This window comes from Bufo bufo, chromosome 6 (genome assembly GCF_905171765.1).
Source record: "Bufo bufo chromosome 6, aBufBuf1.1, whole genome shotgun sequence".
Taxonomy (NCBI): domain Eukaryota; kingdom Metazoa; phylum Chordata; class Amphibia; order Anura; family Bufonidae; genus Bufo; species Bufo bufo.
This window is the reverse complement of record NC_053394.1, coordinates 425,796,463-425,822,414: the sequence shown is the minus strand read 5'-3', so window position 1 is coordinate 425,822,414 and position 25,952 is coordinate 425,796,463. Positions and strand designations below refer to the sequence as shown.

The following is a 25,952-nucleotide window of genomic DNA, read 5'->3' as shown; positions in this document are numbered from 1 at the left end:
GAGAAGCAGTTCCCGCCGGCGCTCACCACCAATCAGCGTGACATGCAGGGCGGCAGTACAGGGGAGAAGGAAAATTGTTCTCGTCTCTCCTCCTCCTCTGGAACGGACCCCGGCTGCAGATAAAGGACGTGCAGCCTGGTGGTATTCAGCTGAATGTTTCACTGCCGCTGCCTGCTCCAGAGTGCTTTATACCCACTCCCCGCCCCACACTTCCTTCTAGGTGGCTGGCTTACCAACTGGTTACCTCCCCTCTGTACCCTTACTGAAAGCTAATGCAATTCATTCATAACTTCTAGTAGAAATAACAGGAATGGGACAACATAGAGACATAAGAATAGATGCTCCAGGAGTGTTCTTACTCGGGGAATGTATGTAGCTATTAAAACAGACATGTCAGGAGTGGTGAAAGGTCCTCTTTAAAGCTCCTGCAATGTGCTGGTCACCATGATTTTGGCACATGGTAATTTTGAAAGCCTCGTTTAAACCATTTGGATTTAGGCAATTGAGCTTATACATCCAAAACATCTCTCGTCTCCTTAACGTTTGGATGACGTTCCAGCTATAAGGGTTAGCTTGTTCAATTGGCATTATTTTAAAACCAGAAAACATACCTTGATGATGGTCCGCCGCGTGTCGTGAAACACTATGCTGTAAATATTTTTTCTTGATATTGGACCTATGTTTATTAAGTCTATTCCGCAGTGTCTGGATGGTGCGCCCTTATATTGCAGACCACACGGACACTCCAATAGATAGATAACCTTGGTTGAACCACAGTTCAAATGTCTCTTAATTGGAAAATTTTCCCCATTGTAATTACTACAAAACGTATCGGATGTACATATGGAGTTGCAACAAAGGCACTTAGGCTGTTTGCACTTGAAACTGCCAGAAGGTTCAAGCAATTTTCTATCGGATGGAGACACACTGCTTTGTGTATGCGATTGCAATTTGCTTGGAGCCAATATGTTATTAGTCATTAGTAAAGAGATTAAACCACATATATGGTGGTAATTATCTAAATAAATAAATAAATGGAACAACACCCCTATGTCCCATGTGATCTCCCAAATCGTTAGCAATCTATTTTATGGGCAATCAAATAATACTAACGAAGGTATACACAAATATATATATAATAATTGTGGATAATATAATCCTACAAAGTAACCATTGCCAATGATATGGAGTGACAAGAAGTCAAGGAGATCAAATGGTCAAAACAAGGGGATCTGGTTGACCATCATTACAATAATGAACACAAGCCTACAGTGGCTATTATGTTACTAAGAGTAGATAAACATGAATATAGACCACAAAGTAAGACCCATTGCAAAGATAGTAAAAACTAAACAATCTCATATAAGCGAGAGTAACTAACCACTCTAGGGAAGGCCAAAAGCCCGACGTACGTTTCGCTGGTGCGCTTCTTCCGGGGGGCGTGCACATCGGGCTTTTGGTCTTCCCTAGAGTGGTTAGTTACTCTCGCTTACATGACATCAATTGTTTGGTTTTTACTATCTTTGCAATGGGTCTTACTTTGTGGTCTATATATGTTTATATATATATATATGATATGATCCCACACAGGTTGTATTTTTGTGTTTATATGAAAGAGACTTGGCTCTAACAAAGGTTGCTTCTATAATGCCAGGGGGATACCCTTTCTGGAGGAATCTTGTGCAGATCACCTCACTTTGGGAAATGTAGTTACTTTCTAGGGTACAGTTTCGTCTTATTCGTCTGAACTGACTGAAGGGAATGTTAGTTTTCCACTTCTTATAGTGGAAACTGGAGAAATCCAAATAACTATTGCAGTCAATCCTCTTGAAAAAAGTACGGATTACTATTTCATCCTTATTTGTATTAAGTTCCAAATCTAAATATTCAATCTTCAAGCGGTCATGGACTCCTGATAGGGTGATTCCCCAGTTTGTGGAATTGAGATATTTGATAAAGTTATCAATAGAGGGCGTATCACCATTCCATATAAAAATTAAGTCGTCTATCTAACGACGATAAAAAATAATATTATCAGTCCGAAAAGGCGACCAGTAGATAAAAATATCTTCAAAGACCCCATAAATAAGTTAGCAAACTGGGCGCCAATTTCGTGCCCATTGCGGTCCCTTTTGTCTGCAGGTAAAGGGCGTCTTCAAAACTGAACACGTTATGTGTGAGAATGAATCTAATACAGTCCACAATAAAAGTTTTCTGTTTATCTGGTATCACAGGATCATTGTCTAAAAATAGTTTTGTACACTCAATGCCCCGATCATGTTGGATGTTTGAATACAAGGCCGTAACATCCAAAGTCATCCAGTAGTACGTATCCTTCCATTTAATGTCTTTCAAAGACTGAATAAGGGAAGTGGAGTCCCTAAGGTAGGAGGGTAGTCTCATGACATATTTTTGCAGGAATGTATCAACAAAATGGGATAAGTTACATGTCAGGGACGATATCCCTGAAATGATTGGTTGACCAGGTGGATTTATGGTATCTTTATGAATCTTGGGCAAATGATAAAAAGTAGCTATTGTCGGATCTGTGATTAGGATATATTCCTGTTCTTTTTTACTAAGTATATGCGTTACAGAGCCGATAAAGGTTTTAAATGCTGAAATATGATCCGTCATCGGATTATCTGCAAGGGGAAGATAATAGTCAGTGTCTGATCAAATACCCAGAGCTTCCTTAACATAGTCTTTTCTATTTTGGATGACTATCCCACTTCCTTTGTCTGCACTACGGATTACTATGTTAGTGTTTTCCTGCATCTGTTTTATTGCTCTCTTTTCTTTTGTACTGAGATTATGATTCAGAATAGGTTTCTGATGGATGGTTCGAAAATAATCCATTACTAGATCGTAAAATGTGTCTATAAAATTGCGCTTGTGATGAATGGGGTAAAAATTACATGGAGGTCTCAAATTAGTATTAATATAGTGTGATATTTCAGGAGTAGGGGTGGTACCAGAGGCAGAAGAAGCTTCGGAAGTGGAGGGAGTTGCCCCTCTATTGGAGTTCTCTACAATACTAAAATGTCTTTTCAGTGTTAGTTTTCTAACGAATTTATGTACAGTCGTGGCCAAAAGTTTGGAGAATTACATAAATATTGGAAATTGGAAAAGTTGCTGCTTAAGTTTTTATGTTAGCAATTTGCATATACTCCAGAATGTTATGAAGAGTGATCAGATGAATTGCATAGTCCTTCTTTGCCATGAAAATTAACTTAATCCCCAAAAAACCTTTCCACTGCATTTCATTGCTGTCATTAAAGGACCTGCTGAGATCATTTCAGTAATTGTCTTGTTAACTCAGGTGAGATTGTTGAGGAGCACAAGGCTGGAGATCATTATGATCATTATGCTGATTGGGTTAAAATGGCAGACTTGACATGTTAAAAGGAGGGTGATGCTTGAAATCATTGTTCTTCCATTGTTAACCATGGTGACCTGCTAAGAGACGCGTGCAGCCATCATTGCGTTGCATAAAAATGGCTTCACAGGCAAGGATATTGTGGCTACTAAGATTGCACCTCAATCAACAATTTATAGGATCATTAAGAACTTCAAGGAAAGAGGTTCAATTATTGTTACAGAAGGCTTCAGGGCTTCCAAGAAAGTCCAGCAAGCGCCAGGATCGTCTCCTAAAGAGGATTCAGCTGCGGGATCGGAGTGCCACCAGTGCAGAGCTTGCTCAGGAATGGCAGCAGGCAGGTGTGAGCGCATCTGCACGCACAGTGAGGCGAAGACTTTTGGAAGATGGCCTGGTGTCAAGAAGGCCAACAAAGAAGCCACTTCTCTACAAAAAAAACTCATCCAAGGGAGTGGGCTCACTCACAATTTTGCCCAAAAACACAGCCATGAATAAAGAATGGTACCAAAACACCCTCCAACAGCAACTTCTTCCAACAATCCAACAACAGTTTGGTGAAGAACAATGCATTTTCCAGCATGATGGAGCACCGTGCCATAAGGCAAAAGTGATAACTAAGTGGCTCGGGGACCAAAACGTTGACATTTTGGGTCCATGGCCTGGAAACTCCCCAGATCTTAATCCCATTGAGAACTTATGGTCAATCCTCAAGAGGCGGGTGGACAAACAAAAACCCACTAATTCTGACAAACTCTAAGAAGTGATTATGAAAGAATGGGTTGCTATCAGTCAGGAATTGGCCCACAAGTTGATTGAGAGCATGCCCAGTCGAATTGCAGAGGTCCTGAAAAAGAAGGGCCAACACTGCAAATACTGACTCTTTGCATAAATGTAATGTAATTGTCGATAAAAGCCTTTGAAACGTATGAAGTGCGTGTAATTATATTTCACTACATCACAGAAACAACTGAAACAAAGATCTAAAAGCAGTTTAGCAGCAAATTTTGTGAAAATATTACGAATATTTTTGTCATTCTCAAAACTTTTGGCCACGACTGTAGATCTAGGAAAAGGTCAAACCCATTTGTATTAGAAGAGGGGCAGAAAGATAGACCTTTAGAGAGTAGCGAAGTTTCCTCCGGGCTGAGCAAATATGTGAATAAGTAAAAAATTTAGATTTCTTGGTTGTGCAGATTAGTTGGCATTAGATTCTTCGTTTTGCCTTGACCTCCTCTACAACCCCTACATTTTTTCTTTTCACTGGTCTGGTACCTAACCGATGAAAATAATTGGTGATTGTTACTGTGTTAGGACTTTTTAGGATGGGATAAACTGGGGTTGGAGTGAGGATGGGTGATAGAGATAAAAAAAGAAGTCGGACCCAAATTTGAGAGTGAGATGGTGTTTGACAAGTCCAAATGGCCTAGGTCAGTATCCTTATTTGTATGACAGCTAGGTGTGGTGGGCAATTGGCAGGAGGATGCAGCATGAAGGGTGATAAGCGAGTCCAATTCCAAGTCTGTTGGGGTAGATGGAGATGATACCGATGTGTTTGGAGGAGGTAGGGGTTTGGACAATGAAAACGAGGTAGGTGGAAGGTTCAAAGGGGCACAATTGGGAAGGACGTCTTGACCAAATAAATCGAGGGTGAAGGTTTCAGATGAACGGATGTTGCCAGCATCCAAAATGAGTTTAGGAGATGTGGGTGCAGGGGACTGAATAGTTGCTAATGGTGTGAAAAAAGAGACGTCGGGGGATGGCTGGATGGTGGGAGTGTGTAGAATGGAAAGATGACAACTATGATTAGGAATAGAGTGGGGTAAATGGGACTTGGGTGTTTGAGATGGGCAAGGTTTGGGTTTGTGTTGGTTGTTATTATGAGTGCTGCGTCTCTTACTGTTCGTAAAGGTGACCATCTTTTTGGGTTTGGCCTGTGAAGTTTGTGACTTATGTTGTATGGCTTTGTGGACCTGTGTGGTGGACCGCTGTCCAGGTTGGGTCTCCATAGTGGGCGCATTTTCTATGTGTACAAGTTCAGTTGTTACATGATCTTTGAGCCAAAATTTTATGTTATTGGTCTTAAAATCTGTCCTATCCCGAGTAAGTTTGCCAACTTTTTTATTCAAGGTCTCTTTTTCATGTGAGATCACACGTGATGTGACCATATGGTCTTGTTTGGGGTTAGACTGGTGGTCTTTATGGCAAATCTGATGTCAGGGATTTCCTTTTGATCAGCAGTCTGGACATAAGTCCCCTGGCACAGTCTAGAAGGTACTCATCCCAATCCCTGCAGAAATCAATGTCGTCCTCAAAAGAGTGTTTAAAATTTAGGCGCAGGCCCCTAGGGACCAGGCCTTCTGCAAGGTATATTTCCAAGAATTTTGCATCCAATTGGTGATTATTTCACTGATCATATATTTTTCTAGATCATAAAACAATAAGGCTAGTAATTTTTCGTCAATACCTTCATAAGGTTTGTCCAGTGTGGCAATGTGAATAGTGACGGGTGCAGTAAAGTCCCGGAGAAGCATGAAAAAGGGGTGTTGTTTGCACCAAGAGCGTGTCACCAAGGGGCCCGGCCATGGTGGAGTAAAGGCCCTAGATATAGGTGGCCACCAAGTTAGTTGGTGGACACCAAGATAGTTAGCTTAGCTGGCTCCAGCTAGTCCGGGCAGGCTTTGACTGGGAACAGGCAATGTGTTGGGTGTGTGCCTGTTCCCCATGCTCCAGTCCGGGATTTTGGAATATGCCCATGTCCAGGGATGCTATTTAATCCTGTTGCTGGACTTGGGTGTGGCTCCCAGTCTGGGAAAGGAGAAGGCTGTGTCGAGGCCTGTGGGAGCTGGGACCATCTAACCCTGTGTGTGGGGTAAGCACTGGTGATGTGTTTTGGGGAGCTCGGTGGTAGACCCAGATCCCGATAGAGAGGAAAAGACTGTTTAGTCAGTGGCCAGGCGGCTGAGGATTTATGTTTTTGATTTATGTTTTGGTTGCTGTTTTGTGCTTGGAAAATAAAGCATCGTTTGGACTTCAATCTGGTGTCCGTAGCGAAGTCTGTGAGAATGACCCACCAGTTTTAAAGTCATATCCGGATTTGATGCACTTTGCATTTGGATGCATTGTGTGATAAGACGTTCCCGCTGCTTGAGCCAGTTAACAGCGTAATCCATAGTGTTGGATGTCTAGTCGTCTAGCGATCGTTCCGGCTCCCCGCACATCGCTGCTGGCCATCCATTTTAAATAATCATGCCCCTGATTATTATTTTTAAGTTGTAACCCACTGAATCATCAATGTCTATCATTATCTAAAACACCAATAACCCAATTTATTTATTTTGATTTCTACTTGGCTGGTTCTATTTGAGGATACACAGAGGGACACAGAGACTGCCCCTTTTACCCTCTGACCCCGCTTTTGGCGTTTTCTTGACATTTGAAGTAAACTGATGTGTGTGTGTGTGTGTGTACATATATATACGTATATATATACTGTATGTATGATGTGTTATGTTGTGTGTATATGCAGTTTTTATCTAAAGAAGGGGAGCAAACTCTCCAAAACGCGTTATATGTATCTGCACATTAAATATTAAGAACTTACGTATATTGGATCTTCTGGTTGGTGTTTTGCGCCGAGGGATGCTCCTTTGTCTTAGCAATTTCCTCTTCGTATTGTCTCTGATAGAGGCGTTCAGTTCAGATCAAAGTTCTGGAGGGCTCTCTGTAAGTTACTGAACAGTTCTCTTCGGCATATCATCCATAGTCTAATGGTCAATTAGAGCTTGTCAACCAGCTCCTTACAAATTTTTTCGCGTCATTTCACTAACCTACATCATGACGACTAGGTCAATTCTGCTTTGGGCAGAATTTTCAACAACCACGTCAGTGAAGCTTCCAAGAAATCACCCTTCCTTATTGTTTATGGCAAGCAACTTAATATCCCACTCCCAGTGTCATCTACTTCCAGTATTCCTGTGGCTGATGCGGTCACTAGAGATTTCTCCAAAATCTGGAAGGAAACCAAGAATGCCTTGAAGAAAGCATCTGTATGGATGAAAAAGTTTGCACATAAGAGATGCAGAAGTTCTCCTCAGTTACATCCTGTATATTAGGCTCAAGGTGCCTTCTTGTAAATTGGGCCCACGTTTCCTTGGTCCATTTGAAGTTATTTTGAGAATTAATTCTGTGTCCTACAAGTTAAAGTTGCCTGCCTCACTTCGGATTCCAAATTCTTTCCATGTCGCCTTGCTTAAGTTTGTCATAATTAATCGCTTCTTCAAGAAACCCATTCCAGCCCCTACTCCTATCAGTTCTGAGGACATCTACGAGGTCAAAGGTATTCTGGGCATAAAGAAAAGTAGAGGCAAGAACTTGTTCCTAGTGGATTGAAAGGGATATGGCCCTGAGGAGAGATCGTGGTAACCAATGGAGAACATCAATGCTCCCCTTCTTCAGAATTCTTTTTTTTCAAAGACCAGCTTAGAGGAAGGGGGTACTGTAAGCCCGGCGTCAGGGGCGTAACTTCCATAGCGGCAGACCATGCGACTGCTATCGGGCCCAGGGCAAAAGGGAGCCCAGTCTTAGTTGGGATTATCTCCTCTTATACTGGAGATAAAAAATTTTAGAAACTGAGGCAGTGGAAAAATGGCCCAAGGGTCATTGAAAAGCTTTTAGGCAGAAACTATTCTGTCCTGTGTGGGGGGTCTGGTTTGATGCTTGCTATGGGGTCCTTACTTCTCTACACACGCCACTGCCCGGCGTTATGTGCCCACTTCTCCACTTCCACCTGTGAGCCAGACGCTGGGTTACTCACATCTGCTGCTTTGCTGGCGGCGGCTTCTGCCACCGGCATCCTACTCCTGCTCTAGTCAGAGCTCGCGCTCCCAGCGCCAGTCTTCCAGCACTGTGTTTAAGGTGCGTGCGCATGTGCTCCCTCTCTCTTATGGGCTATCGCGCATACACGCTCCCTCTCTCTTATCGTAGTCTTTCCCAGCCATAGGCTGGGGGTCACTGTGTTTATAAGGTGCCTTCCCCACTTGGAAAGTGCCTGAACAAAAAGGTTCAGAGCTAGTCTAGCCCTGTGTGAAGGTGCCTCGTCCTTCTATTCTCTGTGTACCGAACCTCGCTTGTTATAGACCTCATCCTCTGTATTAGCGCCTGCCCTGACCTTGGATCACGTTATACGGACTTATTGCCTTGGTATTTGCACTAACCTCTGGGATCAGCATTTGACATCTCAGGGCCCTCTCCAAGGGTTAGCTCCATACCATCATAAGCTCAGTCCGGTGGGTCCACACCCAGGATCCGTTACAATAAGTAATGTATGTACACAGTGACTCCGCCAGCATAATAGTGAGTGCAGCTCTGGAGTATAATACAGGATGTAACTTAGGATCAGTACAGAATGTGTAATGTATGTACACAGTGACTGCACCAGCAGAATAGTGAGTGCAGCTCTGGAGTATAATACAGGATGTAACTTAGGATCAGTACAGGTTAATTGATGTATTTACAAGGTGATATAAAGGAATGTTTTCTGTGTCTAGGTTTTCATTACCTTTCCTTTCCACAGATTATCAACCAGATCTGTGTGAGTCCAACAAACCAGCACTTCCGTCATGCTGGCAGTAGAATGAGGACGGAGTTTCCTACCTTTGGCTCCATCCACTGTGTTGTTTCGAGCGGCTAATGAAAATAGCTGTCACGGAAAGTACGGGGAAGGAAAGACAACCAAAGGGAACCACAACTAAACAACAGACTAGGCCCCAAACCTAGTGAACAAAGAGGTCACCTCCTAGCAATCCCTGATACTCTCCCTAAGCTGCTAACAACATGTGCAAATCTCAAAGGTAGAAATGCACATGCACAGGAACCTAAGACTGCTGAAACACCGCACCAAACCCTCAGCTTAGGGAACAGGGAAAGAGGCAACCGCCTATTTCCAAACTGAAGGAGCTAGTGTCTCCCTGAGGCCTAGTCAGAACAGACACACTAAGAAAAGGGAAAATAACTTAGCTTGAGATGTAACTGGAACAGGAGAACCACCACACAAGCAGAGCACTCCACAGAAGAACTAGCAGCCACAGGGAAACAAGTGAGAGGGGGAACATATAAAGAGCCACCTGACTGATAATGAGCAGCATCTGCGAAGGGGTGGAAACCTGTTAGCAACAATGAAAACAAGAGAGATCTGTCAGATAGACTCCTGAGTCTTCCGTCTATCTGAACTTCTGAGGCTACTTTCACACCTGCGCTAGGTGCGGATCCGTCTGGTATCTGCACAGACGGATCCGCACCTATAAATGCAAACGATGGTATCCGTTCAGTACGGATCCGTCTGCATACACTTAGTCAAAAAAAGTCTAAGTCTAAGTGAAGTCAAACGGATCCGTCCTGACTTTACATTGAAAGTCAATGGGGGACAGATCCGTTTACAATTGCACCATATTTGTGTCAATGTAAACGGATCCGTCCCCATTGACTTTTATTGTAGGTCAGGATGGATCCGTTTGGCTCCGCACCGCCAGACGGACACCGAAACGCTGCAAGCTGCGTTTTGGTGTCCCCCTCCAGAGCGGAATGGAGGCAGAGCGGAGCCAAACTGATGCATTCTGAATGGATCCGCATCTATTCAGAATGCATTGGGGCCAAACTGATCCGTTTGGGGCCGCTTGTGAGAGCCTTGAAACGGATCTCACAGGCGGACCCTGAAACGGCAGTGTGAAAGTAGCCTAAGATCTCTCCCAGAGCCGGCGGTGACAATAGCAGATCAGTGGGCTTCGGGTGTCAGATCCCCACCAATCCGATATTGATGACTTGTTTGCAGGATGGATCCTCAACTTCTAGTCACTAGAAAGCCTTTTTAACTATTGAAGCAGATAATCTACAGACAGTATATAGAAATTGTCAAGTGCTGTTAAATGGGAATCATATACTTTTAATAGAAACAACAGAACTAAATTACTTAATCATAAATCGTTCATTATATTTGTCTTTTTTAAATTAGACATTTATAATATTTATAATTAACAACATTTCATATAAAAGACCACATAAAAATTTCAATAGACTCACATTTTATCTTTATTCGAACTGACCATGCATGAAATAACATCCTGCATTTCTAGAATATCCAATAAATGATGTGTCCCTCACCAATCCTTATCCTACAGTATTGTGATCCATTATATTAAAACTGAGGCATGAGTATTCCACAGGTGACGGCATGCAAGGGAGGCCACAATGAAGTGGAGGTTAGATGGATAATGGCCATCATCTCTAATCTGCTCATTTTCCAGCTTGGAGTATGTAAGATTTCAATGTAATGGATTAAGGGAGTTTTCCCACCAAAAAAATAAATATTCAGCAGTTTTCAAACCAGCATCTGGATATGAATACTTTTGTAATTGCATGTATTTAAAAATGTATTATAGCCACTGAGTTATTCAATAAAATGTATCTGTATAGCGCCACCTGCTGTTTATTCTTTTTCTTATTTCTCTATTCACCTTGCTGAGGTGGACACACATGCTCACTTCCATCCTTTAGCTGCCCCCTGAGCTGTGATATAGAGAGAGCTGCAGCAGAAAGGGCATGCCACCTGAGCTGCCAGCTTGATATAAATCTAGCAGACCACTGGAGCACTGAATGGTGGTATCTCTGAGAGCGAGAAGCCAGCGCCAGTGCCATGCACTTTTTGAATGCTGTCTTGCCATGTGGTGCACTACCGCTACTGTTATGGGCACCCTGGAAGGACAATATAGTGACCACAATAAAGTGGTAGATAAAATGTAGTGTTCCCTGCTATTAGCCATCTTGGTCTAGGAAGAGGCAGACTGTAGTGTTCTTCAATAGTCTAGTGGGTTCATGATCTCTTAAATACCTTACATACAATGCTCTTCTTATACATTAATTATTATTGCTTGCTTTAGTGCTCTGAAAAATTTCATTAGTCTGAATTGAATTGGACCTGGCAGCTCCTAGAGAGGGATCAAAAATGTTCTTGTAAGGCCTCTTGCACACGAACGTTGTGTGCCCGTGGCCGTATTGCACCGAATGGGTCACTTGAATGGGTCCTCGATCACGGAGATGCTGAACAGAAGCATGGATTGGAACTGTTTCGTGTTTCTGTTCTTGCCTCCGCACCGCAAAAAAATAGAATTTGTTCTATTTTTTTGCGGTGCGGACGGATCACGGACCAATTCAAGTTGAATGGGTCCTGATCCAACCTGACCGCCGCACGGACGTTGTCCGTGCATTGGGGACCGCAAATTTCGGTCCCCAATGCACGTGACGGATGCACAACGTTCGTGTGCAAGAGGCCTAAAGGTTGAGAACCTCTTAGATAAAAGACCAAAGCCTTGGATACTAATTGAAAACCTGCTGCCGTCACTTTGCTTTGATTCTTTCTGCCTTGCTTTGACATTTGTTAAATGCTGTCCCATGGGAAGGAAACGTGGATTGCAGCAGCCGTGGACTTGCGGGCGGCAGCACAGATCGACCTGCGGAGCGGATTTTAAAACTGTAACATGCCAGTATATACTGTGAATTTCCACCTTTGCTATGCAGTAGCTCAAATTCGCAACAAACTTAGCCCCTAAAGGTACGTTCAAACATGGATTAACCCTGCGGATTTGCATTTGCCGAACCTGCAGCATTTTACGGTACCAGCAAAGTGGATGAGAATGAGAGTGAAATAATCTGCAGCATAAATTGACCTGCTGTTGATATCCACTGTGGATTTTACCCTTTATATTGCATGTGGTTAAATCTGCAAATAAAACCAAGTCCACAAGAAATCCTCAGCAAAGTTTATGTTATCATGTATGCAGTAAAATAATTAAAGTTTCCTTCACAAAACAATAGTGGGCTTTGGTTTGTACTGTGCAGTGGATTTGCTTATTGATCCCTGATTATAGAAACACATCCGGCCCGAACTCCGGCGCAGCAATCTTTCCAGCTTTGGTGAAATCATCTATATTTTTCCCTTTAATCTTCTTCAGCCATGCCTTCTTGCTTTCTTTGCTCTTTGTGGCCTGCACATGAGCGTCCTCTTCTTTCTGCTGTGTCGTCTTTTGCATTTGAAATTCCTTCAGTTGCTTCATGGTAAGGAGTTGGAAGGAGCTGCGTTCTCTGTAGGGGTCGATGTTCACAACCTGCTCTGGCGCCTTCCATTTTGGGATACTTATTTTGATATTTTGTCCCATGATCATCCGCATGGGCTGAACCGACTGGCAGCTTGAGTAGAGGCCAATCTGCTTCACGCCGGCATCAAGGGCCGATGTCGATCTTCTAAGGACGCCATTGTGTTTTTCTTTCTTCCGGTAATCACAGCTTGTCTGTGGGCGAATAATAATAGGACATGGGATAGTGGAATGAACCTTTGGACTGTGCAATGACTCCTTCATCTTCAGCCCCACTTTTCTTATCTGGAAGGCCGTTAAGACTGTCCTCATGTCTACAGGAACAGCAGAAGACTTTAAGTGCTGGAGAAGAGTCACAGGGTCAAGGTTCTGGCTTTCCGTTTGGAGGAAAGGCGAGATGAATGTCTTTTGTTCATCACCAGCTAGTGTAACCCCCCATGTGTCACGGATCCTGGAGTTGTACTCCATATTCGATCTAATTACATCTGCCTTCTGTAAATTCTGGATAGTACTGACTTTTAGAAGGATTTGATTGGGGCTCATGGGTGTGTGGGGTCCACGCTGCTTCATCCGTTGCAGTGCTGTGCTCTCACTTATGGAAAGAGCAGATTTTCGACCTGGAGATCCGTAGCCTGATTCGTCATCTGCAGTTATAATACAAGTAATCAAGAAATTATCATATGCATTTTACTAGTGAAGCACACATACATATATCTGTATATTATATGACCCTTTGTTACCCAAAACATAGTGTCATTTATGCCCTCTAGCAGTTAAAGGAGACTTCGAGTCATAACTAATATTAAGAGCGGTTTCAGACTGCGGTGCACAGTTTAGGAATGTGCTTCATGGGACGACTGCATTTACCGGACCGACCACAGCCCGTCTGGGCCAAATTCACTGCCTGATTTGGGTAGAGAAAAGTACTCTTGTTTTTTCATTCCTGCACATAAGTGTCATTCCGGAGGAAAAAATGGCAGACAAGATAGTTCCCTTGGCAGAGAAGCACCTCCTGGATGTTAAGTTCGAACAACTGCCCAACTAGCTCGTCAAATGTAACTTCACTCCAAATGGAATTTTTGCTTCCCTTTGCCAAGGTCACGATCAATACTATAACAAGTATGCATTGACATGGTGCTTGCTGCTTATATTGTATTGAGCTACTGTACACCTGGGAATATGATAACATCAAGCAAAACCACTGGAGAAAGTACCACTGACCCAGTGGCGTCTCTAGCTTTCAAATTTTGGGGGGGCACACTGGGGGCCAGGACAAAAGTAGGGGGGGCAGCTATAACAACGATACATTTACACAAGTACGCTTAGAAATGCTGCAATACTTTACCCAATACCTAAAACCGCAACAGGGAAGAAAAGTCCAGCTGTCTGTGGATGACACTTTTATAGAGAGGGGGATCTGTGGATGACACTGTTATGGGGGGGATCTGTGGATGCCACATACCGTATATAGCATCTTATGCTATATGTGTCATCCACAGATCCACCCCATGACAGTGTCATCCCCATTTCCCCCTCCATAACAGCGTCATCCACAGATCTCCCTCCCTATAACAGTGTCATCCACAGATCTCCCTCCCTGCCTCTCACAGGAGTGCACATATATAAAATAAACATATTTCACATGAAAACGTACAGTTACTTGGCTTGGCCCTTGGGGATCTCGGACACCACTTCAACACTTGGCCGGGGGCTCGGCGGAGCTGATGTTGTGTTTTATCCTAATGAGAAAGATTTCATAATAAGGATTTGGAGAAGGGGCAGAGAGATAGCAGAGCAGGGAGAGGCTGGTGCTGCTACTAGGGGGTCATACCATGGGGGAGTAATAAAACCCACCATAATGCCCCCCAGTAGAAATAATTCTCCTTATAATGTGCAAAACATACCCCCTTATGCCCCCAGTTGAGCTAATTTCCCCCATAATGTGCCAGTATAAAATACCCCTATATAGTGCACCAGTAAATGCCTCCATAGTGCTCCTCTCCCCCCTTCCTGCTAGTGCCCCCCATAATGTACCAGTATAAAATGTCCCATATATCGTGCCCCAGTAGATGCCCTCAGTGTCCCCCATAATTTGCAAGTATAAAATACCCCTTCTTAGTGCCCCCCGTAGATGACTCCATAGTACTCCTCTCTCCCCTTCTCCATAGTACCCACCATAATGTGTCCCAGTATAAAATGCTACTGTACAGAGCCCCCCATATAAAACACCCCTTCTTTGTGGCCTCAGTAGATGCCCCTATAGTGCCCACCAATAATGTGCCAGTAATAAGTGCCCTCAATAACGTGCCAGTAACAAGAGCCCCCCAATGTGCCAGTAATAAGCCCCATCACGTGGCAGTAACAAGAGCCCCCATCACGTGGCAGTAATGAGCCCCCCATCACGTGCCAGTAATAAGCCCCCCATCACGTGCCAGTAATAAGCCCCCCATCACGTGCCAGTAATAAGCCCCCCATCACGTGCCAGTATTAAGCCCCCCCATGTTCCAGTATTAAGTCCCCCCATCATCATGTGCGAGTATTAAGTCCCCCCATCATCATGTGCCAGTATTAAGTCCCCCATCATCATGTGCCAGTATTAAGTCCCCCCATCATCATGTGCCAGTATTAAGTCCCCCCCCATCATCATGTGCCAGTATTAAGTCTCCCCCCATCATCATGTGCCAGTATTAAGTCCCCCCCATCATCATGTGCCAGTATTAAGTCCCCCCATCATGTGCCAGTATTAAGTCCCCCCCATCATGTGCCAGTATTAAGTCCCCCCCATCATGTGCCAGTATTAAGTCCCCCCCATCATGTGCCAGTATTAAGTCCCCCCATCATCATGTGCCAGTATAAAGTCCCCCCATCATCATGTGCCAGTATAAAGTCCCCCCATCATCATGTGCCAGTATAAAGTTCCCCCCCATCATCATGTGCCAGTATAAAGTCCCCCCCCATCATCATGTGCCAGTATAAAGTCCCCCCCATCATCATGTGCCAGTTTTGTAATAAGCCCCCCCAATGTGCCAGTAACACTATTGTAAAAAACAAACAAAAAAAAACACTTATACTTACCTAAGTGTCAGCGATGCGATGCAGCCTCTTACTGTGTCCCACGCTTTAATGTAAGGCTCAGGCGTCACGATGACGTCATTGCGCCGGCCTCTGATAGGCTGCCGGCCTAGTGCCTGCAGGCAGGGGCGTACATAAAAATCACTGGGCCCCATAGCAGGAATCTAAATTGGGCCCCTATTCCCCTTTTATAGCCCCTCCCTTTGTTCCATGAACTATTCTTGCTGCTGCGTTTTATAATTTATGCCATCAGGGCCGGAATGGGATTACAAAACAGCCCTGGCACACAAAAGAGGTATAATAGATGCAGATGTATATTATATACAGCAGTGTACAGTTATGTTTGGTACGCGGTATAATAGATGCAGTGTGTACAGGTATATAGTATATTCCCTAGTGTTCTGATATGTGAGGTACAGGGTATAATAGATGCAGTGTGTACAGGTATATAGTATATACAGCAGTGTACTGATATGTGAGGTACGGGGTATAATATATGCAGTGTATACAGTATATACAGTAGTGTAATATGTGACGTACGAGGTATAATAGATGCAGTGTGTACAGATATATAGTAAATACAGCAGTGTATTGACACCTCGTACCTCAGATATCAGTACACCGCTGTATATACTATATATCTGTACACACTGCATCTATTATACCTCGTACCTCACATATATAGTATATACAGAAGTGTACTGATATCTGTACACACAGCATCTATTATACCTTGTACCTCACATATCAGTGCACTGCGGTATATACTATATATCTGTACATATTGCATGGATAATACTGTGTAATATATGCAGTGTGTGTGCATGTATGTGTGTGTATCTATATATATATATATATATATATATATACAGAGCAGTGTATTGATGTGACACATAGAAGGTATAATACTGTAGATGCAGTGTTTATAGAAATATGTGGTCAGTTATGCATTATAGTCACTGTGAGGTACATGAGGTAGTGGTAACTGTCTGAAGTAGTATACATGAGTGAGCAATGAGTAAAAACAGGGCATGGAGGGGAGGTAAATGATGAAAAGTGGAGGACCTCCTCTTACCTCTCCATTCCAGTCTGTATGGATCAATGCAGAGCTGCTTGTGAACTTTTAATACTTGCTGTTAGGGGTTGAAGGACCTGTGATGATGTCATCACAGGTCCTGGCAGATGTACCTTTGAAACCTAGGAACTACACCATTTTTGGTGCAGTTCCTTTGCTAGATTCTGCAGGACCTGTGATGTTGAAGATGATGTCATCACAGGTCCTGGCAGATGCACTGTTCTAACCTGGGAACTACACTTTACACTGTGCAGTTCCCTTACAGGACCTGTGATGACATCATCAAAGGTCCTTTAGCTTTAGAAAGGTAAACAGGAGTAATTAGGGGGCGGGGCCTCTCCTCCACTTCGGTGCCTGCCTGCAGCCTATCAGAGGAAAGGGAAGGGACACGCCTCTCCCTCCCCTGCACCTCCGCTGGCATAGGCAGTTTACAATGGAGATGAGCGCAATGGAAGCGCTCATCTCCCTGTGCCCAGCGGCGGCTGCTCACTTGGGGGGGGGGGGGGGGGTCATTTTAGTTGGGGGGGCACATGGGGGGGCACAGCATGATGTAGGGGGGGCCGTGGCCCCCTCTGGCCCCCCCCTGGCGACGCCACTGACTGACCACAGGAGTCCTCACAAGGTACACAAAACCCTTCTGTATCTGCTCTGTATTAAATCTATTAAAACAAACAAAAAAAGGGAATTAGACCCGAATAAGGGTGAAACTCACAGCATTATAGATCACTATGATGCAGTGACTTTCACTCAAACAAGCCTCAGTTAGCACGGAAAAGACAGCCGCCACATGAACTATTTTCCTGGACCACAAACAGCCATCTTAAACCGGCCTAATGGGGATCATTTGCTTAACAGACTTTTCCAATTAGAATACTGCCCTTATGTAAAAGAACACAGCTATTATAATACTGCCTCCTATGTACAAAAATATAACTACTATAATACTGCCTCCTATGTACAAGAATATAACTACTATAATACTGCCTCCTATGTACAAGAATATAACTACTATAATACTGCTCCTGTGTACAAGAATATAACTACTATAATACTCCCTCCTATGTACAAGAATATAACTACTATAATACTGCCTCCTATGTACAAGAATATAACTACTATAATACTGCCTCCTATGTACAAGAATGTAACTACTATAATACTGCTCCTATGTACAAGAATATGACTACTATAATACTGCCTCCTGTGTACAAGAATATAACTACTATAATACTGCCTCCTATGTACAATAATATAACTACTATAATACTGCTCCTGTGTACAAGAATATAACTACTATAATACTGCCTCCTATGTACAAGAATATAACTACTATAATACTGCCTCCTATGTACAAGAATGTAACTACTATAATACTGCTCCTATGTACAAGAATATGACTACTATAATACTGCCTCCTGTGTACAAGAATATAACTACTATAATACTGCCTCCTATGTACAAGAATATAACTACTATAATACTGCCTCCTATGTACAAGAATGTAACTACTATAATACTGCTCCTATGTACAAGAATATGACTACTATAATACTGCCTCCTGTGTACAAGAATATAACTACTATAATACTGCCTCCTATGTACAAGAATATAACTACTATAATACTGCTCCTATGTACAAGAATATAACTATTATAATACTGCTCCTATGTGCAAGAATATAACTACTATAATACTGCCTCCTATGTACAGGAATATAACTACTATAATACTGCCTCCTATGTACAAGAATATAACTACTATAATACTGCCTCCTATGTACAATAATATAACTACTATAATACTGCTCCTATGTACAAGAATATAACTGCTATAATACTGCTCCTATGTACAAGAATATAACTACTATAATACTGCTCCTATATACAAGAACATAACTACTATAATACTGCTCCTATGGACAAGAATATAACTACTATAATACTGCTCCTATGTACAGGAATATAACTACTATAATACTGCCTCCTATGTACAAGAATATAACTACTATAATACTGCTCCTATGTACAAGAATATATCTACTATAATACTGCCTCCTATATACAAGGATATAACTACTATAATACAGCTCCTATGTACAAGAATATAACTACTATAATACTGCCTCCTGTGTACAAGAATATAACTACTATAATACTGCCTCCTATGTACAAGAATATAACTACTATAATACTGCTCCTATGTACAAGAATATAACTATTATAATACTGCTCCTATGTGCAAGAATATAACTACTATAATACTGCTCCTATGGACAAGAATATAACTACTATAATACTGCTCCTATGTACAGGAATATAACTACTATAATACTGCCTCCTGTGTACAAGAATATAACTACTATAATACTGCCTCCTATGTACAAGAATATAACTACTATAATACTGCCTCCTATGTACAAGAATGTAACTACTATAATACTGCTCCTATGTACAAGAATATAACTACTATAATACTGCCTCCTATGTACAAGAATGTAACTACTATAATACTGCTCCTATGTACAAGAATATGACTACTATAATACTGCCTCCTGTGTACAAGAATATAACTACTATAATACTGCCTCCTATGTACAAGAATATAACTACTATAATACTGCCTCCTATGTACAAGAATGTAACTACTATAATACTGCTCCTATGTACAAGAATATGACTACTATAATACTGCCTCCTGTGTACAAGAATATAACTACTATAATACTGCCTCCTATGTACAAGAATATAACTACTATAATACTGCTCCTATGTACAAGAATATAACTATTATAATACTGCTCCTATGTGCAAGAATATAACTACTATAATACTGCCTCCTATGTACAGGAATATAACTACTATAATACTGCCTCCTATGTACAAGAATATAACTACTATAATACTGCCTCCTATGTACAATAATATAACTACTATAATACTGCTCCTATGTACAAGAATATAACTGCTATAATACTGCTCCTATGTACAAGAATATAACTACTATAATACTGCTCCTATATACAAGAACATAACTACTATAATACTGCTCCTATGGACAAGAATATAACTACTATAATACTGCTCCTATGTACAGGAATATAACTACTATAATACTGCCTCCTATGTACAAGAATATAACTACTATAATACTGCTCCTATGTACAAGAATATATCTACTATAATACTGCCTCCTATATACAAGGATATAACTACTATAATACAGCTCCTATGTACAAGAATATAACTACTATAATACTGCCTCCTGTGTACAAGAATATAACTACTATAATACTGCCTCCTATGTACAAGAATATAACTACTATAATACTGCTCCTATGTACAAGAATATAACTATTATAATACTGCTCCTATGTGCAAGAATATAACTACTATAATACTGCTCCTATGGACAAGAATATAACTACTATAATACTGCTCCTATGTACAGGAATATAACTACTATAATACTGCCTCCTGTGTACAAGAATATAACTACTATAATACTGCCTCCTATGTACAAGAATATAACTACTATAATACTGCCTCCTATGTACAAGAATGTAACTACTATAATACTGCTCCTATGTACAAGAATATGACTACTATAATACTGCCTCCTGTGTACAAGAATATAACTACTATAATACTGCCTCCTATGTACAAGAATATAACTACTATAATACTGCTCCTATGTACAAGAATATAACTATTATAATACTGCTCCTATGTGCAAGAATATAACTACTATAATACTGCCTCCTATGTACAGGAATATAACTACTATAATACTGCCTCCTATGTACAAGAATATAACTACTATAATACTGCCTCCTATGTACAATAATATAACTACTATAATACTGCTCCTATGTACAAGAATATAACTGCTATAATACTGCTCCTATGTACAAGAATATAACTACTATAATACTGCTCCTATATACAAGAACATAACTACTATAATACTGCTCCTATGGACAAGAATATAACTACTATAATACTGCTCCTATGTACAGGAATATAACTACTATAATACTGCCTCCTATGTACAAGAATATAACTACTATAATACTGCTCCTATGTACAAGAATATATCTACTATAATACTGCCTCCTATATACAAGGATATAACTACTATAATACAGCTCCTATGTACAAGAATATAACTACTATAATACTGCTCCTATGTACAAGAATATAACTACTATAATACTGCCTCCTATGTACAAGAATATAACTACTATAATACTACCTCCTATGTACAAGAATATAACTACTATAATACTGCTTCCTATGTACAAGAATATAACTACTATAATACTACCTCGTATGTACAAGACTATAACTACTATAATACTGCCTTCTATGTACAAGAATATAACTACTATAATACTGCTCCTATGTACAAGGATATAACTACTATAGTACTGCTCCTATGTACAAGAATATAACTACTAGGGGGCGGAGCCTGGCTGTGTAGCTGAATGGCTGCTAGTTTCTGAGCTCCTCAACCTTGCCGGTGTTTTAACCCCTATAATCGGCTTACAGCACCGCTCTAATGGGCAAAGTGGGTAAAGATAGATCCAAGGATCCAGCAGATCCCACTCCAGTTCGGTCCAGACAACCAGATATGGACCAATTTCTAAGAAAACAACCGAAGCTCCGGTCGGCTGAGACACCTAAGATGGCCCCGGCTCAGCTATCTGACATGGAGGAGGATTCAGATGCCGGGAGTGTCTCTGATGCTTCTACCTGCAAATCGCGCAGACAGGGAAGATCCTTCACTAAAGCTGCACTTCTTGAAGTGCTTAATTCAGCACTAGCCCCTATAAAAAAGGATCTGTCTGAAATCAAGGAAGACCTGAGGAATATGGGGTGTCGGGTGTCTGACCTGGAGAGCACACAGGAAGCTGCTCTGCAGAGAGAGGAGAAGTCATACAATGTAATCCGATCCCACACCGACCTGCTAAATGAAGCTCTCCTAAGAATTGAGGATCAGGAGAACCGCAGCCGCAGGAAGAACCTGAGGATTCGCGGCCTCCCGGAATCGATTGCCAGTGAGGCGCTTGATAAAGTTGCTCGCGAAATATTTGCGAATATTCTGGGTGCCGAAAAATCGGATCGGATAATAATCGAGCGCATACATCGAGCGCTTAGGCCCAAACCGAAAGCTACAGATCCTCCTCGCGATGTAATTTGCGGCCTCCTCAGCTATGTCGATACAGCCGCACTGATGAGAGCCGGCAGAGAAGCGGAGCAGCTACAGCATGAAGGTACGCCAGTCCTGTTTTTCCAAGATTTGGCCCCATCCACACTGGCTAAAAGGCGTATTCTTCGCCCACTCCTGGACGCCCTTAAAGCTGCTGCCACCCCATTCAGATGGCTGTACCCTTTTGGCATTGCAGTCCTTAAAAACGGACGCCAAATCACTATCCGTTCACCATCGGATCTACAGGCTAGCTGGTCCCAGCTTGGGTTAACCCCTATCAAGATACCCTCGTGGATGCCGGCGGATCTAGAAGACCCACCTTTACCGCCACCCCATGCGGGTGAATGGCGCTCCGTCCGCACAAGAAAAGGGCCCAAAACCAGGGCTGAAAATTCTGCTCAAGCTCCGACCTGAATATAGGACCGTGAAGAGGTTCTCTGCGTTTTCTGTTCCAGTTCCACTCTAAGTATACGGGACTCTGTGCCTTATTGTCTGTTTATTGTTTAGTAATTGATCCCTCTTCTTCCAGGCTTTTATGGTTATTACCATGGTCTGGTCATTTCCCACTCCCTGCTCTCACCTTAGTTTGCAGGGGTTAACCCGGCTTTACCTACGGGTCACCCTTCCCCTTTTGATGGTCAGTCATTGGCCCTCTTTAGCTCTGCGGGACCCCCCACCTGACAGACCCCGGCTGGTAGCCGTGATGAGAAAGGGTCGCCTCACAGTCAGGTGCTCAGTGGAGCTTCTGTTACAAGCTTTGTTTGCACTATTGTTTTGTTCATTAACCGTTTGTCTCCCCTCCTTCCCTCTTGTGTCTCACCCTCCCCATTGTAGTCAGATGTCATATAGAGTCTATGTAGATGCTGATTATTGTCTCTCACTTACAGAATGTCGTCCGTTGTGATATCCTCCCTGAACGCCCGGGGAATGAACGAGCCTTGCAAGCGGTCCCAAATCCTGGCCCTTTTACAGAGGGATAAAGTGTCTATAGCATTCTTCCAGGAAACCCACTTCAGAGAGGGTAAGACCCCCAAATTGCCCCCCAAAAGGTTTTCCCAATGGTTCCACAGCACGTATAGTTCGGCTAGCAGGGGTGTCAGCATAGCGATCCACAAACAGCTCCCCTTCAAGCACTCTGCCGTCTCCTCGGACCCTGAGGGTCGTTACCTGTTTGTTAAGGGCACTATCGCTGACACACCTGTTACCCTGGCAACTGTATATGCTCCCAACAGAGGGCAGGTTGCTTGGCTCGTTCAGACCCTTGGCTTGTTATCCACCTTTAAGGAAGGTATGGTGATTCTAGGCGGCGACTTCAATGTCACCCTGGAGCCTTCCATAGATTCCTCAAATGGGAAGTCCGCCATTACACATGTGAAGCTACGACGTCTCAAACTCGCCTTACATAGGCTAGGTGTAATAGATATTTGGCGCACCACAAACCCCTCTAGTAAGGATTACACCTTCTACTCAGCTGCTAAATCCTCCTACCATAGACTCGACTATCTATTCCTGTCTAAAACCCATGCTAATAGGGCTACCCGATCCCACATAGGAAACATCACCCTGTCTGACCATGCCCCGGTATTCCTGAGTGTTTCTCTGCAGGACCTCCCAAAGAGGGAATGGAATTGGCGTATTAACGACACCATTATCTCTGACCCCTCCCATAAATTGTCCTCTACCATAACAGAATTTTTCACACTTAACCCCCTAGGCCCGGACGCGCCCTCCCCCTCCATCACTTGGGAGACCCACAAGGCGGTTCTGAGAGGTGAGCTGATAGCTCTAGGTGCTCATATTAAAAAGCAGCGGAACCAAGCAGTAGCGGCCCTCCTCTCCCAGATACAAGCGCTAGAAATAACGCACAAAAACTCGCAGGCCCTTAGATGTGCCTCGGACCTGTCGGAGGCTCGCACAAAGCTTAAGAATTTGCTGAATGTCACGTCAGCCAAACTACTTTTACGGGCCAAATTTCGGTCATATGCCCATGGAGATAAGGGGAATAGGCTAATGTCAGCCTTAGTTAAAAAACAGAAAGCCGATTCCTTTATCGCAGCTGTAAAGGATGCCAAAGGTACGTTACATAAAAGCACCCCAGACATAGCAGATTCCTTTTGTGCCTTCTATAGGGACCTATATAACTTAGAGCCACCAAACCAACTCTCGCCAGCCCAAATAGGGGAAGCGACTGAGAAGTTTCTCTCCTCCCTCCAGCTGCCTACTATCACCCCATCACAGTCGGCCCAACTCTTGTCCCCTATCACAGACTCTGAAATCAGCAAGGTCCTCTCCTCCATACCTTCCGGGAAAAGCCCAGGCCCTGACGGCTTTACCATCTCCTACTACAAAACCTTTAAGCACATCCTGATCCCACATTTTAACATCCTATGTAATTACTTGCTCCAAGGAGGTTCCCTCCCCCCACAATCGCTATCGGCCCATATCACAGTAATTCACAAAGAAAATAAGGACCCCCTAAACTGCGGGAGCTACCGCCCTATTTCGCTTTTGAACACTGATGTGAAATGGTGGGCTAAGATTTTGGCCCATCGGATCCAGTCGGTTCTCCCTGACATTATTAATAGGGAACAGGTGGGATTCGTCACTGGCAGACAGGGGAGTGAAAACACGGTCCGCGTCATACACTTAATCACACATGCTCGGCGGAATTCTATACCGCTAGCCCTTCTCAGTACAGATGCAGAGAAGGCCTTTGACAGGATCAACTGGCATTTTATGTCTCGGGCACTGTCAAAATTTGGCTTTCCGGACCAGTTCATCCAGTCCATCTTCTCACTCTATTCGCTCCCCTCTGCCAGGATTCGGATCAATGGCACACTCATTCCAACTTTCCCCATTACCAATGGGACGAGACAAGGCTGCCCACTATCACCGGCCCTCTTTGTTATTGTTATGGAGACACTGCTGGCTAAAATTAGGCAAGATCCGGACATACAAGGGATCACCTTGGGATCTCATACTCACTTGACAGCTGCCTTCGCAGACGATCTCTTAGTCATCACGTCCAATCCCACGACCTCATTTCCCAGGCTCCAAGCTCTTTTTGAGGAATATGGTTTGGTCTCTAATTTCAAGATCAATTATGGTAAGTCACAGGCCCTAAATATTTCCTGCTCAGCCACTTCCATAGAAATGATCAAACGCTCCACGGCATTTACGTGGGCCCCCAAGTCAATCCCATTTTTGGGCACCCATATATCAGCGAATCCTGAGGACCTTTACGAGCCTAATCAAGCCCCTTTACTTAGATCCATTAGAGCACACCTGCAATCCCTAAAACTCCCGTTCATTTCGTGGATTGGAAGGAAGAATTATATTAAAGCCTTCATTGTCCCTAGACTACTTTACTTCATTCAAACACTACCTATTTGGCTACCCCATTCCTTCTTTGTGGAGGTCCGCAGAATCTTCTCAGCATTTGTATGGTCGGGTAAGTCCCCCAGAATAGCATACACCACCCTCACTCGGGAGAAAAGATTGGGAGGTTTCGGCCTGCCAGACATATACCTTTATTATAAAGCGTCAATGCTAAGCAGAGCTCTAAGCCTCCTCTCCTGGCGCCCTCTCAATCTTGCCTCCCAATTGGAGTGTGATATGCACACCTATAAAGATAAGCTGGTCTTATGGGGTTTGCGGAAAAGTACTGCTAATAACATTTATGCCTCGCCTTTGTGGAAGGGCTTACTGTTAGAGTGGTCCAAACTATATCAGGCCTCAGTCCTTAAGTTCCCTAGTATGAATATCCCCCTGCACCTGCTTCAGGCCCATATTCATCCCGCCACCACTGCACCATCAGGAATTTGGGCCCTACTATCTAGCTTAAGGTTACAAGATATTATATCTGAGTCTGGTGCTTTAAATTGGAGTGATGTTTTCGCTCTTCCAAAGGTCCAAAAGGCTTCCTTTTTGGCAGTAATGGCCTTTAAAAAGGACCTAAAGCTTATTGCAAAGGTCCCACGACCCACAAATGATCCCTCATGGATGGAGGGGAAGATTTCAGTAGGCCAACGCCCGCGGAAGCCTCTCTCCACATTATACAAGGAGCTGCTCTCCT

At 43.0% G+C, this 25,952-nt stretch overlaps 1 protein-coding gene across 1 annotated transcript in view; it reads right to left on the bottom strand.

Moving 5' to 3' along the window:
• Positions 1–11,802: 11,802 nt before the first annotated feature.
• Positions 11,803–25,952, bottom strand: part of CDRT1 (CMT1A duplicated region transcript 1) — a 34,265-nt gene continuing 20,115 nt past the window's right edge. Inside the window, exon 13 of the mRNA XM_040437541.1 lies at positions 11,803–13,166. Within this exon, the coding sequence (XP_040293475.1) occupies positions 12,292–13,166 (875 nt within the window). The 3' untranslated portion in view covers positions 11,803–12,291. The remainder of the gene's footprint in view (positions 13,167–25,952) is intronic.